Source organism: Cyanistes caeruleus, chromosome Z (assembly GCF_971803275.1).
Source record: "Cyanistes caeruleus chromosome Z, bCyaCae1.hap1.1, whole genome shotgun sequence".
Classification (NCBI taxonomy): Eukaryota; Metazoa; Chordata; class Aves; order Passeriformes; family Paridae; genus Cyanistes; species Cyanistes caeruleus.
In genome coordinates, this window is record NC_141732.1 from 61,658,338 (window position 1) to 61,674,175 (window position 15,838).

At 39.3% G+C, this 15,838-nt stretch overlaps 1 protein-coding gene across 7 annotated transcripts in view; it reads right to left on the minus strand.

Annotated features, from left to right (window-relative positions):
* The window catches only part of KIF2A (kinesin family member 2A), a 57,680-nt gene extending 45,243 nt beyond the window's left edge, over positions 1-12,437 (minus strand). For 3 of the 7 annotated variants that reach the window (XM_086867102.1, XM_086867099.1, XM_086867098.1), the window contains exon 1: positions 12,031-12,433. In XM_086867102.1, the coding sequence (XP_086723228.1) occupies positions 12,031-12,094 (64 nt within the window). In that variant the 5' untranslated portion in view covers positions 12,095-12,433. Of the gene's footprint in view, positions 1-11,566; positions 11,714-12,030 lie in introns of those variants that run through there. The other 4 variants (XM_086867104.1, XM_086867103.1, XM_086867101.1 and 1 more) reach the window with 3 other exon arrangements.
* Positions 12,438-15,838: the final 3,401 nt, after the last annotated feature.

Below are 15,838 nucleotides of genomic sequence, written 5' to 3' on the forward strand. Positions count from 1 at the left end.
GGATCCCAGCTCCTTCAACATCTGCTTTGCTTCATTACGGATGTCTCTGCTCATGTCTACAATTTGAACACTCCATCCCCCCCCATACTTTCTCATGAATTGAAGGGGATATTCTAGTGCATCACAGTCCATCTCTATGGCCTTATCAAAATAAGGCTTTCAGCCCAATACTACAGCATCGCCTCATTCTCCTCCTGAGACTTGACTCCTTCCTTACTGACCTTGGTGCCCTCATGCTGTTTCTCTAAGTGTCTTTACTCTGTCCTTTTCCCTCACTCGAGCGAGGATCAATGTTTTGCAAGTTTCATCTGTTCAGTGGAAGAGTTAATATCTCACCCAGGCCTGCAGGTAATCACGATCTCTGCCAGGCTGAGGCCAAAGCTGCTTATGCTTAAAGTTCTCTGGGGCCATGCTGTGGGGGAGCTAGGATCTCCCAGCAGTTCCTGGTGAAACTCAGCAGAAGCAGGATTTTCACTGACCCCTAGGTCTGCCTGCCCGTGCTGTGGGGGGACACCCGGCCTCGGCAAGGGCCAGCCTGACCGGTGCCCAGTTACCTCTCCAAGGCTGGAAGCAAGAGAGCCATTTCCTGGGCTTGCCTGTCTTTAAATGTGAATCACACAGAGGTGGGTCTAGCTTCTTAATGGTTTAATAGGTTGTCAATTCTCAGAGCTAGCCGGCTATTGGTGTTTGTCAGGCACAGAGGAAGCTCTTAGCAGCTTCTCTCAGAAAAATTATTTCCATGGGTGGCTTCTTCCCTTCTCAGCAAATGTCAATTAATGCAAAATCAGCACAGCCCCTTGTCAGTAGAGGACACAAGATAGGAGCGTGGATTCAATTAGGGTAGCCAGAGGTATCATCCAAAGAAAGTTTTATTTTGGGGTGCTTCAGTCCCTTTTATAAGATGTTCCAATACAGGCTTAACATGACTGGTAAAGGGAACAATACCTCTCTTGTCCAATAGATGGAACAAAAGAAACACATTCAGGACATCTGTACAATACTGTTTTGGGAACCAAAATCATATTTACAAAAACAATCCTTGAGAGAGAATATGTTCTCAGGAAACTTTCCCTTGGGAACAGATCAGCCACTGACAGGCTGAAAACTCAGACTCAGAAAATCATGTCTACAGCCCCTTAATTTCAAAGTTATAATAACTTGAAGGGAAGGGGATCCTATTTTCCATTCCAAAGAAGGCTCCTGCTTTCTTTAGCAGACACCTTTCTTTCAATCCGAGACAAATGTTAAAGATAACACATCCAGAGAAAACAAATCTTAATTACATCTTTATAATGCTGAATCTGAGAAAGCAAATCTTAATTACAGCTTTATAATGCTGAATCTGGAACTAGAAGTTACAGCTTTAGAGATCCTTTAGTTGACACAGCTCTCTCAAAACATCATTGCCTAAATATGCACCTGCAATGACAAAAAAAGCTGTTGGAACTTAAAAGCAAGTATACTTTTCAAACTACAAATAAAACTTTGGTACAACCACATCTCAAGTACTATGGCACACCTCAAAGAAGATGTAGAGGAATTAGAGGAGGTTAAGAGAAGGACAGATAACAAAACTAAGAGAATGAGGATTTAAGCAGATAAAGATATCTCACTTTTAAGGAGAACACTGAGGGTGGATTTGGTAGCACTTTACAACCATAAAGGACAAAATGAGTGAAAACTATCATTAACCAAATTCTGCAACACTAAAGCTGGGAGACTGAGTTGTCTCTTAAGGCATAAGTTACAGACAGATCCAAGTGTTAATGTACTTTTGTATGCAGAAGGCAGGGAACGTCTTGATCTAATATCTGTAAGAGGCAGGCAGTGTAAGTCTGGGTCACAAAAGGTATTCAATAAATTCACAGACAACTAGTCTAAAAATGGCTAGGACTAGGCAAAGCTGTACTTCTAACATTCTGGATATAATTCTAGATTGTGGGGGAAAACAAAGACTTTGGAAAGATACAAGGCTGATGTGCTTACCCTAAATAGCCTCTAGTTGCTGGGCTAATGAACCATCCATTTGATTCACTAGGGTACTTCATACAGAAGTATTAAACTTAATGGAAGTATCCTAAGTAGTAAGGAATCCCCCCCAGAAAGCAAAAATACTTCAGAAGCTTCTAAAAAAACCATTTTTTTCCAATTTCAGTAAGTCTTATAAGGAGAGAAGGCAAAGGTTTTATTCACCTTTCATGAAATAAAAATTTTGTCACAAATTCACATAGCAATATCCCTTTTAAAGTGCAAAAATTCCCCAAAATAAAACAATAATAATCTAACTGTTTCCAAAATTCCTGCAAGGTTTTCCAGCACCTCCTGGTCCCTTCCATAGCCCATACCAACCCCCTCCAGTTCTCAAATTTAAGAAGAATTAAGCAACAGAGATGAAAACTTTATTCAAATAAGAACAAGACATCAATGTCTAACAGGATCATATTTGCTGTCCTCTAGCAAATTTTTCTTTACTGATGCTGCATAAGTGCAGATTTCCATTCAATTCCGATAACAACATTTCTCATTTCTACCTGTCCCATGAGTTCATAACTTGCAAACACGTTGCAAGAATAGTTCAGTATCTTATAGGGTTTTTTTATATAGTATTATGAAACAGAATTTTACATATTTTTGTGCATTTAGTCACCAGTTCTTTGGAGACCTTTGGAATAATTTTGCAGGCAGCTTCTGTAAACTTCTAAACTGCTTCTCAAAGTTACTCTCAGAATACTTTATATATCTTTGCAGATCCAGGCCTTCTGCATTCAGTATAAATTTCATTACATTTCTGACATGTAAGCAAACTTGGATTCAGCTCAACTGTGTCCCGATACAGCACTGACTGAGAAAGTTATCTTCCTCCTAGCAGCCAGTATACTGCTGGGTTTTTGACACATTATTTTGAGAATAATGTTGATAACACACTTATGATTTGGCTGTTGCTAGTTAATGTTTAATTAAATTCAAATCAAGGACATATTAGTGTCCCATGCTCTGCCAGTGAGTAGGTGCGCAAGAGCCTGGGAGGAAGCATAACCAGGATAGTTGACCTGAACTAGCTAAAGAGATATTCTACATTTTACAATAGCATGCAGGGATAGGACTAGGGTAAAAGCCTTCAACTCATAGAGAGTAGGTTTAGACTGGATATTCAGAAAAATCCTAAATACACAGTTCTGTAGTTAACAGAAAAGACTAAAAATACATTTCTTATACGTAGGATTACACAAATCTGTGAGTGCCTGATGAAAGTCAAGAGAACATCAATCAACCTTGGACAACTTGGCAAAGCTTCAATGAGATTCCTGATAACTGGAAAGTAAGTAACATTCCAGTAGGTGAATAGAACTACAACAGACTACTAAAAATGAAAACAAAGTAAAAGACTTTTTGTTATCTACAAGTCACTTTGTTCCTGATTGGGAAAGGCCAATTAGTTTTACACTGTGCTGGTGTTACATCAGTGGCAGAAAATGCAGCAGACTGTCCTCTTTACAACCCTGGGAAACCCAGAAGTAGCTTATGCCTGACGGACCATGAACTGCCACTAAATAAAAACTAAGCTACTCTGAAAGCATATCTATTAGAATAAAGCAAAATAAAAAACTCTACTACTACATTCAAGGCTTTAAAGCAACAAAATACTTCATTCATCTTTCAAGAGTCAATATAGAGTATCAGATCCAGTGTTGTTAAACAAGATCCAAAATAAAAAAAAAAAAAAAAAAAAAAAGACAAAAGAGACAAAAGGAAAAAAAAAACCTGGTCAAGTTTTTTTTTTATTTAAATTAAATCTAATTGATTACTCACATTTTTGAAAACCATCATTAAAAGTTCTGGTTAAACACAGTTTTACACAGTTGTCTTTAAGAGCCACTACCTACTTCTTTTAAGCATTTCTAAAATTAACTTGGGTTCCTAGCAACAAGAAGCAACTTAATTTAGACAGTAATAGTAGAGTTATCAGAAGTCTTTTAGGCATGTTCTATTCATGCAAATGGTTCAGTGCACTACACACATTAAAAAAACCACATAAGCACAGTCTGATAAATTGATACTCTTATCCAGGAAAAGTAAATCTAATGCATTTTTACACACAGCTTTATTGCCTTTTGTCTAACAAATGTAAAACCTAGTTTTTGGTCATTTAGCAATGACCAAATTCAAAAGCAGGAAAATTAGCTTTGTAGAACAGTTTTTAATGAGGAAATGGCAATGACATCTTTGTAATACCCTCCCTGAAAACAACTACCTGCAGCTGCACCACTTCCCTGGAGCAATTACCAGGCACAGAGAAGTGTGGCCCAAGAGACCAACATCAAGCCCTCTGTTCTACCTCCACAGGGGGCTCCATGTCAAGAAAGCATTTAACAATGGTAGATGAATTCACTGACTTCTAGCAAATCATTGGTATGTGAATGTTCCAAGGTCAAAATTGACCTTATCATGATACCTTTTGGGGATATGAACAAAGCGTGTTTCCAGGTTATCAGACACAGGAAACACTGTCTCATGGCTAAACACTTAATACAGAATTCAAGGGATCCCTTTATAGAAGTCAAAGGTGTAGGAAAATCATGTAAATCACCCATCTATATATATATTTAGAAAACTACAGAAAATACAGATTGTTTAATTTTTTAAATGAAAAGCTTAAAAAATTGTACCCACAAGCAATATAAAACTGTGAATATTTTTAGGAAAGGAACCAGGGAAGAAAAAGAAAACAGCACATGTGCCCATACACAGATAATATGACTGGGTTTGAGGATATAGCTAATAGCAGTTTTAGACAATATCTAAATGGCATGTCTAAATCGTAGTTTTGGTTCCCTGTCCTCCCTTTCTCATTTCCCTACAAGACATCTGACTAAAAGCTAACCCAAATGAAGCAGGCAGAGAAAAGCAGTCTAAAGTTAAAATCCTAGTAGTCAAAACTAGCTGTAGCTAGCTAACTTAACTCTGAGAAGTGTCTAACAGTCTTATGTAAGTAGCCAAAACTCAAGAAAAATTGCTCCAGACACTATAGCTAGGAGTATCTGGTTTTATATCTATATTCAGTCCATTGCTGAGAGCTACTTAAATAAAACCCTAAATACCAAGTCACAATAAAACCTAAAGATTTGGAATATACAACTACAAGCAAATGTTTTAAAAGGTTGTTAGAAGGATCTTCAAAAACGTAAAAAGACTTCTGAAAATACATGTGCCATAAATCTGGAAAACACACACAAGATTTCAAGCAATGAAAAATATCTGTTCATGTATCTGAAAGCTTTCTCGTTTTTGAAACAGCCAAAGAGATATAACAGAGAATGTATGGCAGCTACACAAAAATCTTCTATCCTACATCTGGAAATACACACTAAAAGCATGTACACCTTCAAGCAGAGGTGCTATATTATGCTACAGAGGCATAATGAGAAATTTACTATTAAAATCCAGTGTCTTCTTAAAAACTCTGCAATGTTAAATCACAAATACCATCATGCCTTATTACATGACCATATATATTTTGTACGCATTCTCACTACTGGACAATGTAAAGACTCCTTAGTAGTCCTTACTGTGAACTTCCATATCTTACTTCTTATAGCACATTAGAAATTTAACTTAATTCTGAAATTAACATAAACCTTTAATATATCAAGAGTAATTGAATTATTTTCCTCTATGGAATATACATAATGTGAACAATTATAGGAAATACACTTTAGTGGTCACCATGGGTTGACCACAGCATTCTCCTCCTGATCCCAAGTGCTGTCACACAATATGGCGAGGAAGACATGATAACCGAACAAAACATAAGACATGAAGAAAAGCTGGAGGAAAAAAATCCCACTTTATTATACTAGTAAATGTTTACAAAGGAAGAATCTAAACAGTAACAGAGTGATGAAGTTAATTTACTCCATTCTGTTATTTATTCCTCAAGCACAAAAGAAACACCCAAAAATCCACAGTAGCACATTTCACAAGTAAATACAATAAATATGCTACAGATTTTGTGCTCCAAGAGAAAAGCTCACCTAGCAAATACTTAATATTCGTTTCTCTAGCTGGTCCCACAGTAAGTGAATGTATGAAAAAAACACCTCAAAAAGCTAGTTTATCTCCTACTGCATTTTTTTGCATTGCAAAAATATTATTTTGCAATGATATTACTCTTCAGTCAAGAATGACTTCTTCCCCGTGATTTATTGTCTTGTCCCATCTCAACAAGGGGAAAAGTGATGCTTGGTGCCAGCAAAGTCTTTCATTCATAAAGCCATAAGAAGAAAAGATAAGCAACACTAGGCCCAGGCAACAGGCCATGAGAGCATGGGTGCAAAGAACAATAATTTTACCTATTAAATAGAAACAAAGAACAGATTCGCCCATAACATGATTACTGGAGGAAAAAAATAGCAAAACAAAAAACAATACAAGCTGTGTGATCCTACTTGCCATGTACAGCTCTAAAGACATAAAGCCAGTAAAAAAAGCTGTATTAAAACATACTTATGGAACAAAGATGAGAAGATTCTCTGAAGAATAAGACTCAGCTCTTGTTATTCATCTTGCAAAAAAGCTATTTCCACAAAATACTGAAGGCCTACATCAATATCTGAGAATCTGTGAGTTACAATGAAAATTCATATCTTAATGAAAGCTGAATGAATAAAAAGTGACTTCAAAAAGGAGACAGAAAATTTAACATATCCTCCTGGTCGATTTTTTTGAGGGAACGGTGCACCCAGAAACTTTGGATGTAACAATGAACACCTACACCACATAAGCCTAAATGTTGGACCCATTAGCTGGACCAGCAGCAGCAGACTTGAAACCATGGGTGTGTTCTGGCTATTATGGAAGCACAAAGACACATTGTGTCTGTACAGCTTACATAGAGATTAGGTAATTGAGTCAAATGATTTAAATGTGGTAACAAAAACCTTAATCACAGGGAACAAATAGATGTATGTCACCAAAGGAAAGAGTAAAAACACATTACCATTTAAATCTATCCTCAAGAGCTTGTAAAATAGGGTGACTACCCAAATCTGAACAGAAATTTTATAGCATCATTAAACCTTCTCTCCTACTATAAAATCCCTCGTGCTACTGGGAGTTGTACAAGAAGATACAGGATTACTCAGAACGCAGAGGATGTTATCGATCTCTCAACTCTGAGAAACATGAGTTTCACCGAAGTTGGATTTTAAAGAAACAAAGTATAGCCCTGACTGTTGCTAAAATGTAGTCTCATTTGTGTCTGAAGGTGACAACAGTTACCAAGATGTTTTAGCAAGACTATAGGAGAGAGAAGCTCCCTACAGGGAGGTTTGTGGAATGAATGGATTACACTCTACCATGACCAGTTTCATCTGCTACAGACACAAATTAAGAAAATTCTTAAGAGTAGGCAATTAAAAACATCACACCACGGGCAAGATTTCTTCCTACCTCACATCAGTATGAGGTTATTTAAATTACAGTCTCAAGAAGAACAGAAACCGTTTACAGTTGCTGGTGTATTTTTTTTAGTTTTTATTGTAAAACTAGATATTCTTACCATCCTTCTTAAAATTCTGTTATGCTTCTAGATTCAATCTCCTCTGGTAACAAGCTCCATGTGATAACTGTACCTAGTCCTTTCTTCTTTTAACAATTTCAAGTTTTCCTTTCCAAACACTGACGGCTCTCCAATTCTTGTAGTACAAAAAACACGGGTATAAAGGCATGAACTTGTTTTTTTACACCATTTGATGGTTAATCCTTAAAAATTCAGCATTTTTCCTATCCTGAAAGTTTAGTCAAATCTTAAGTCAGTCTCCTAATTACAAGAGTGTCCCTTCTCCTCATGCCTGTACATTTTTTTTTGACACAGTGAGGTAAGAATTGTATTTGCCTATCTCTCCCATCCCACTTTCAAAATGAGCAAATATATAATTAATTTTTTGGCCTTTCTAGGCAGTATTTCAGATATGCAAGGCCAGGGAGAACAGGAACAGTCTGAGAAGGAAATGCACAGAAAAAGGAAAAAAAAATTAATCAACCTACTAAAGGGCTGCAGGCAGAAGTGATTTATCTTGTTACAGCAAAAGATTTCATTTATGTAGAAAAAAATGTGAAAGATTCTTTCTACAAGTACTTACACAGGTCTTTGTAATCATTAATGGGATAATGCACAGGAAGTGTAGATACAGGTATAAATTCATACATAAAACAGCAGGCTATTATCTGTGTAAAGAGAATTCATCAACAGAAAAATGCCTATCTTTAGACCTCAACAAGAGACAGCTTCTGGACAGGATCATTACCATGAATCTGGCAGGTACCTTTAGGTTTAATACTAACTGCTGTAAGCTTCCATGTTATAAGGTACATTCTTCAAATGTGCAAATTCAGTCCATTCTTAGCAATTTTCAACCTAAAACAAAGTAGTTCTTTCCCATTTCCAAGACAGACTATCAAGTCATATTTCAATAAATATGCAGAAATTAAACCAAGCAGTAAATTTCAGTATCAGAAGTTATTATGAAAACCTGAACTAGATGATGACTTAGTACCTCTTATGATACATAAACATAAATAGTTATTCCAGCTGTAACTGGAAATACTATCTGCAGGAGAAGATAACAAGATAACAGTTACAAGAATGTTTACACACTGAGAAAAAACAGCAAGCAGCTCTGCAACATCAGTTCTTGAAAATGAAGGGGTTTATCCGAACAGGTTTTCATGTGTTTTTGCCAATGACTTCTAACAATGCCTTTCTTTTGTACAACATTCATCTTCTCTTCAGTCCCACAATAAATCTCTCACTTCAGGCTAATTAGAACTTGTCAAAATGACAGAATATGTGACTTACTTTCTCCAGAATGTTCTTATCTTACTTGTAACAATCACGTTTCGCTAAAAAATTGATTTATTTTAGCTTTCATTTTAACTTAAAGAAAAACTGTTCTCTGGAATCAATAAAACTGTATTCAGAAAAAAAATGTTTAAGATCACTGGCAGATAGATGAAAAAACTCACAAACTTTTTCACCCACCCCACTAATGAAGTAAAACTATTCTTCTCTGGATTCAACAAATAAACAGGTAAGTAAGAAAAACTTAGAAGAATTACTGTATCTACCTCTCAAAATAATATTTAGTTTTAAGAAAGGACTCACTACAGACAAGACAGTAGGTAAAAAGAAAAGCCCATATGAACACATTCCTCTCTCCAAAAGTTTCCTAAACAGTTTTAACAGTGGTTTGTCAGCCAACAGCAGCTGATAATATAGACAACCCTGATTCTTGCCAGGATACAGCTCTGGGGAGAGCAGATCCAGAAAATCACATGTAAAGACTTCCATGTCATCCTGACTATGACTATGTATATTTCCTACACACTTATACTGCTGGGATCACAGATCCCTCTGTAAGCTATTGGAGCACACTAATTGTGTAGAAAACTAGTACATCCAAATGTGCTAATTTGGAAGTCAACTAAACTGTGTTTAGTTTATCAAATCATCAATTAACATATTAAATAATCAGAAGAAAAAATCATTAGACACACTGGATGTGAGAGTGTCTGTAAGAACAATTCAGCTGATAGAGGGACAAGCAGCAAGATCCTCGCATTCTTAGCAGCAACAAGACAAATTTCCACTGCTGGGGAACCACAGCTGAGGCTAGAAAACTACTTTCTATGAGGCAATGCAATCTAGTGCTGGCTGTCCTTCCATATCTCCCTCAAAATGTTCCCTTCCACATACCTAGGCCAGTTTCTCCTGCAATTTAATGAGAAGAGAATGACACTTAGCTGCAGTAGCCTGAGACAGAACAGGACATCTCTTCCAGTTCCACAGAAAAACAAGGGCACCACACAATAACCAGGAACCACCACTAAAAATTATGATACTGTAGGCTTGCTTACATATTGACCAACTTAACACAAATACTCAAAACCCCACAGTTCGAGCAAGTGCTGTGAAGACATCCCCCTAGTACATATTACTGATGAGTAACATAATGTGCTGCATCACCTTTTCCAGTGATACAGCAAAATACATAAACCACTAATAGTAATGAAAATAGGTATTGTTATATCTGAGAGTTACGAAAATCCCTTCTGATATTAAAAAATATCTAGAACCCTACAGAGTGGAAAACAAGAGCAGCAAAGCATTCTCATGCCGAATTTCCGAAGACATACAAACAAAACAGTAATGTTTCTTAGGAGTTCACACAGACATCAGAAAAAGTTTTACAGGTTGCTGCTGTGAGACTTTCTGAAATTTCAGACAGAGATCCACAGGAGTTATGCAAGTAATTGCCAGACCGATCAGATTCTTCACATGGCAGACAAGGTATTTGGTACAAATTGAGGGGTTGGGTGTAATCCAGTGTTCAGCCAACACCAACCATTATTTTATATGGATGCTAAATATGAGCAAAAGCAGGGAGCAGAGTGCCTGTGGAAAAGCAGGCCGCATAATTTTCTCAGTCCTGAGAAAGTGGCCTGGGAAATCATAAGGAGGAATTAAAACAATCCTCAGAGATAACAAACAGCCTTGCAGGTGCTGTTTGTCAGTTTCTTGTTTTCTTGCAAGAGAAGGTCAAGGGGTGGTGTACCCCACTGACCAATGATGGTGATGTGCTAGTTTACTAACCAATAAGAGTTTTACTTTTCTGTACTTTCATGTATCAGTCTATAAAAGAAGATCTGAGGAAATAAACCTGAAGCTCTCCTGTTCAACTCACAAGAGAGTCTGTGTTGTTCTTCTCACTGTTCCCAATAGAGCGACAATTTTATTATAGGGTTGAATTGCAGCATGGTACACAAGAAAGACAAGCTGCGTAAGGCTTGCTGGCTACTTTTTTCCTGCGTCATGACAGAACCATGCTAGCTTCAGAGCCTTGGACCTCCATATCTCTCTTCCCTTAGAAACATCTGCTTATTCTTTAGAAAGCTTCTGGATCCCAGGGGGAAAAAGAAAAACCAAAACAGCAGCAACACAACTTCCCTGGACTGCAAAAATCCCAGCAGAACTCCACCCCAGTTTAGCAGGTTTCATACACCTCACAGAGATTGAAAATAAATTACATATTCCCACTCAAATCCAAAAGCTGAAGTAATGAGTGATCTGTCATTGATTCAGTCAACTTCCCATGTCAGTTGTCTCCTGACAGAACTATTGAATTGAACTCATACTGGAAGGGACCTCTACAGACCATCTAGTCCAACCCTTCTGCCAAAGTGGGGTCACCTAGAGCAGGTTACACAAGAACACATCCTGGTGGGCTTTGAATATCTCCAGGGACAAATATGAAGATTTAGCACCCTAAACCTGTCACACACGCCTCCTTGATTCACATGTATTTCCAGATAGCATCACACATCCTCCCACCAGGAGAAGCTGGGCAAGACGAGAAACACTGGATCCCCAGTGGAGAAATTACAACTCACGGGCATAAATAGCAAGTACTCTTCCTACATTTTAATCACAAAGAACATCTGAAATAATAACATCATGCTTTCTGCCAAGTGATGGAAATGTCCAAAGGCATTCCTGTCAGGGCATTACCGTTGTGTCATTTTTCAGAGCACCGCAGCAGACAAGAAGTTATCTCTTTCAAACGAAAGGCCTTTCCTTCTTCCCTCTCTCCCTCCCTCCCTGTCTCCATCACCTCATCCCCTCCCCGAAGGCCCTCCTACCTCCCTGCCAAAACCTCCCCGACTCCCCTCCCACCCCGACCCACGCCCGAAACCGCACCCCACCCCCCCACCCGAGGCCACCCCGCATGTCTCGGTGCCAGCCCCACCCGCGGGTCCCCCTCGAGTCCCCGCCGGGCCCCCCCCGGCCGCGCCCGTGCTCCCCTGACAACCGCAGCGCGCGCCGGGCGTGGCCCCGCCCCGGCCCCGCGCACACAATGGCCCCGGTGCGCGCGGCCCCGCCCGCGCCCCGCGCTCGCGGCATCGCCCGGCCGGGATGCGGGGAATGGGGTGGGGGAAGGGTGGCCGGGGCCGCCGCCCCTCCGGGCCGCTCACCATCACTGCGCTTGATCTCCACGTAGATCCCTATCTGGATCTTGCCGAAGTTGGCCGTTGCCATCGCTTCATGGGGCGCACGGTGGAGATCAAACGTGTTGCCGGCCGTGTTTACCGCGGGGAGGGAGGCAGGGAGGGAGGGAGGGAAGGCCGCGCACGGCAGAGGCGGCGGTGGCTTTGAGCGGGCGGGACGGGCGGCCGGGGAAGAAGAGGAGGAGGAGGAGGAGGAGAAGGAGGAGGAGGCGGAGGCGGGGAGCGGAGAAAAGGCGCCGGCCGGATACAACAGGCGCTGTGGGCGCTGCTGCGCCTGCGCGGCCACAGCGGCGTCACGGCGGCACCGGCTCGCTGGAGGGGGCGGGGGCGCCGCGCGGCCGCAGCCCGCTCGCCCCGCCCCCTAGGCCCCGCCCCTCAACGCCGGCGCGCGCACGGGGTGCCGGGCGGGGCCAGGCCGGGCCGCGCCGTAGTGCGGGCCTCACCTTGGGCCCTGCCTGGCTTGCCATAGAGGCACACACGCGCGCTGCCCTGCGGCGCCAGATGGTGGCCTAGCTCTTCTGGAGCGTTAATGTAATAGCTTTATCTACCTGCTGCCTGCTCATGCGGCTCCCATGTGCACAGTAGAGCAGCTTAAGAGTAGTCGCCCTGCTTCCCCGCCTGCCAGCAGCTCTTGAGATCAAGAAAGGCACATAGTGTGGTTACTGGGAATGTGCTGTGCAGGGCTAACAGGTGGACTAGATAATCCTTGTGGATCTCTTCCAACTCAGACTATTTCGTTAGTCTATGAAGGGCGCCCCGTCAACAGCATCCATCAATCTCCCGAGCCTACAGGGGAGCCGGAGAGGGGCTCTTTGCCAGGAATTGTAGTGATAGGACAAGGAATAATGGGCACAAATTGAAAGAAGGGAAAGTTAGGTTAGATATTAGAAAGAAATTCTGTGAGACACTGCAACAGTTACTCAGGGAGGCTGTAGGTGATGTCCCAGTCCATGTGATCAAGGCCACGTTGAATAAGGCCTTGAGCAACCTGGTCTTGTGTGATGTGTCTCTGCCCCATGGAAGAGGGTTTGGAACTAGACGTTCTTTAAGGTCCAGTCCTTAACATTCTGTGATTCTATGACCTTTGCCTCATGCCCTGTGTCTTTCTACAGCTTTAATAAAAATAAAACATGATTTGTGTTCCACATTTCCCTATTGTGACGTCTTCTGCTCATCCCAGGCAGGCCACTGTTTTACAGATTGCCCCTTGGGTTTTTCCTCTGAGTGCAGTTCCCCATATGATGAATCCACCACTGGTTTAAAACTGTCCTTCTTGCACAGCTTCTGGTGACCTTAAGCAGCATCACAATAAACTCCCTAATTACTTGCCAAGTAAAAGCTAGTCTAGTAAAAATAATCCCCCAATCCACACATCAACTGGTTACATGGAATGACAGCTGACACCCAGCCACACCACTGAGAGCTGTGCCCTCCCAGCCAGCCTGTCACTCTCCTTGCTTAGCCTCTTCTCCCTGCCTCCACTGTCAGTTTTGTACTGAAATCTGTATGATACCCGGAAAGTCAGAGTGAAGAAAGCAGGGCTCCCAATTCCTACAACCTTTGTATGCGTAGAGTAGCAGCTGTGGTGGTACAGCTTTCCCCACTGCACTATGATGTCAGAAATACTCATTAGGCCTTGATGAACAGCACCACAAGCTGCTCTTGAGCTTATCAGAAACATTGCTCTCAGGAATTTACCTTGTCTAATGTCTCCTGTGTTTTAATCAATAAGATTGGAAACTTATTCTTATTGCCTGAAAAACAACCCTAGTCAAACATTTTTGTCATTGAACCTCCAAGGAAAGTTACAGACCTGAATTGTGGCCAGGATGGAAAATTGCTATGTCTAAAGCCCAGTTTCTTGTGATGCAATGCACAGCGGTCATGAGACACTTTGTGCTTACCTGCACTATTTTATTTATGATTAGTTTGTTTTAACTTGACCCATTTTTTTTTTTTTATGTGAAAATTTTAATGTTTTATATAATGTGAAAATTCAGGTTCTCACGTCAGATGGAGAGGAATGGAAAAGCGCCTCATTTGAAATAGTTAAATAAAAACCAAGATATTATTTTTTCACATTATTTGCTCTGTGTATTCTATAAATGTTAACATGAGCAGTAAACTATATATGCTTTTCTGGAAAATTATTTGACTCCTGTCATTGCAAAAAGAGATGACTACTTTTACAAACAAATCATCCCACTGACGTAACAACAAAAGTGTATCCAAGAAAAATATACACAACCTTAAGTGTTTACAAAATCAGGTTCTACTCTAAAATAATATAGGTGCCTTAAGCACAAATAGATCTGGAGGTAATAGATCTGGAGGTAACCCTAAAATCTCTGAAACACTTTAACCTTCGTCCAGTAAATAATTCTAATATATTCTAAATTTTAAACACATATTTGAAGTTGACTTATGAAAATAAGACCAACAATTATTGTTTTGCTGTATATGCTGTGATAACTGAGATTTTTTTTGTTATTGTCATGAAATATACATGGAAGCATTCACTGAGCAAGTCAGCAATGCCCAGAAAACCATTTGTTTGTGCCTGGAAAATGAACACTGCTAATAGTAAATAAAGTCAAAGTATTTAAAATATATGACTAAGCATTATAGGAAGTTTTCTTATGAAATTAAAGATTCCTAACTGGTTCGGGTTTTGTAAGAATGTATTCTCTTTATTTTTTTAAAGAAAAAGCTTGCAAAACTTTCTGGGTCCTACCTAGTATTCTAAATATATCTATATCTATATCTATATCTATAACTTCAAAATTTTCATTAATATTAATATATATTTAATCCAGTTTTAAAGAGAAGAATAAAGTTTTGAGTTCCAAAATCTAGTCACACATTTTTAATTGAGGTACAGGAAAATTTTATTATATAGAATATAAATTTTATTTGCTCCCAACAAAAAATTACTCTGATCATTTTTTAGAAAGCATATTCATAGCTTCTAAAGTAATGTTTACGAAGTTCCAAGAGTTGTATGTGTCTCCTTTTTATGTATCAAGGGCACCAATACATATTGCTCTTGCCAATACAGAAAAATAATTCAGTTACTGAAGCTTTGGCATTCAGTTTGAAACTTTGACTGCTGTTGGATTAGTCATCCAAAACACTAGAAAATGCTCATGCATCAGTTATATTTCAACTGTTATCTGAAATTCTTCAGTCTTTAACAGTTAAACTAGCATCTGCTTGCATTTCACACAGACACAATTGTATTAATTAAAAACGACAATTTACTATATTTCAATATAAAAATTAAGTTATTAATATGAGTCTACCGGCTTGAAGGTAGTCATTTATAATGATATATGACATTTATAATAATAAATGACTTGAAGAAGTCATTTATTGTTAACTATTTCACAGCACTAGTGAACAAATACGATTAATCCCAGTATGCATTTATAATCATAATGATATGAAATTATTTCTTTTACAAGCTCAAATATGAAAATATATTTCTGTTTCCATTAATGCATCTAGTATCAAATGTGTAAGCAGGGCAGCCAATAGTTAGGTTAAAGGAACATGTGGTCACATGTAAGATTAAAAATTAAGTCAAAATGTTTATTATATAGAAACAAATTTTAAAAGGAGACATTATACAACGATATCTTCTCAGGTCATCATGAGAACCTGTTGCAAAAAAAAAAAAAAAAGCAAATTCTATAATAGATGATTTTTTTCACTTAAGGATAAGAAAATACACAAGAAGAGCCTGAACTAGTTTGACATCCCCGTTTCCCACTTA